The sequence below is a fragment of the Charadrius vociferus genome, unplaced genomic scaffold (genome assembly GCF_000708025.1).
Source record: "Charadrius vociferus isolate BGI_N301 unplaced genomic scaffold, ASM70802v2 scaffold564, whole genome shotgun sequence".
NCBI lineage: Eukaryota > Metazoa > Chordata > Aves > Charadriiformes > Charadriidae > Charadrius > Charadrius vociferus.
The window spans coordinates 78843-79638 of NW_009647940.1; the positions used below are offsets into that span (position 1 = coordinate 78843).

Consider the following 796-nt stretch of genomic DNA (forward strand, 5'->3'; position numbering starts at 1 on the left):
GGTGGCACTGGTGGGCATAGGAGCTGGCATGGGGGTGGCACCGGGGTGGTACCGAGGTGGGCATGGGGATGGCACTGGGACAGGCATAGGTCAGTACTGGAGTGGGCATGGGGACAGCCCCAGGATGGGCCCTGGGTGGCACTGGACTGACATGGGTGCAGCCCCGGGATGAGCATGGGTTGACACTGGGACTGGCACCAGGACCAGCATGAGGATTGCCCCGGGATGGCCATGGCACTGGGAGTGGGGTGGGGATGTCCCCAGGGCAGGACTGGGGGTAGCACGGGGGTGACACTGGGACTGGCACTGGGATGGTTCTGCAGGGGCCACGGGACCAGCACCAGAGTGACGGTGGGCCCCACATGGGGACAGCTCCGGGGCAGAACCGCCACTGCATCCCCAGGGCTGACAGTGCCCATGTGTCCCCACAGGGCAGCCTGGAGGATGGCCGGATCATTGACACCTCATTGAGCCGGGACCCGCTCCAGGTGGAGCTGGGCAAGCGCCAAGTCATCCCTGGTGAGCGAGGGCAGGGAGTTTAACCGAGATCTGGCCAGGCTGAATGGTCTGCGGGGTGCCCCTGGCCATCCCTGCTCACCCCTCTCCCCCCTCTCCTTGCAGGCCTGGAGCAGAGTCTGCTGGACATGTGTGTGGGGTAAGCCAGGCGAGGGGGCAGACAGTGACACCCACCCTCCCAGCATCCCCACCGTGGTCTGGCGTGGGTCCAGCCCCATGGGGCACCAGTGCTGACGGTCTCTTGCCACGGCAGGGAGAAGCGGAGAGCCATCATCCCCCC

General features: G+C 66.6%; 1 protein-coding gene across 1 annotated transcript in view; it reads left to right on the forward strand.

Annotated features, from left to right (window-relative positions):
- The window catches only part of FKBP11 (FK506 binding protein 11, 19 kDa), a 2405-nt gene that overhangs the window by 1336 nt on the left and 273 nt on the right, over positions 1-796 (forward strand). The window contains 3 exon segments of the mRNA XM_009883192.1: positions 432-519; positions 622-655; positions 770-796. The exon segment at positions 770-796 is cut by the window's right edge and continues 22 nt beyond it. Coding sequence (XP_009881494.1) covers positions 432-519; positions 622-655; positions 770-796 — 149 coding nt within the window.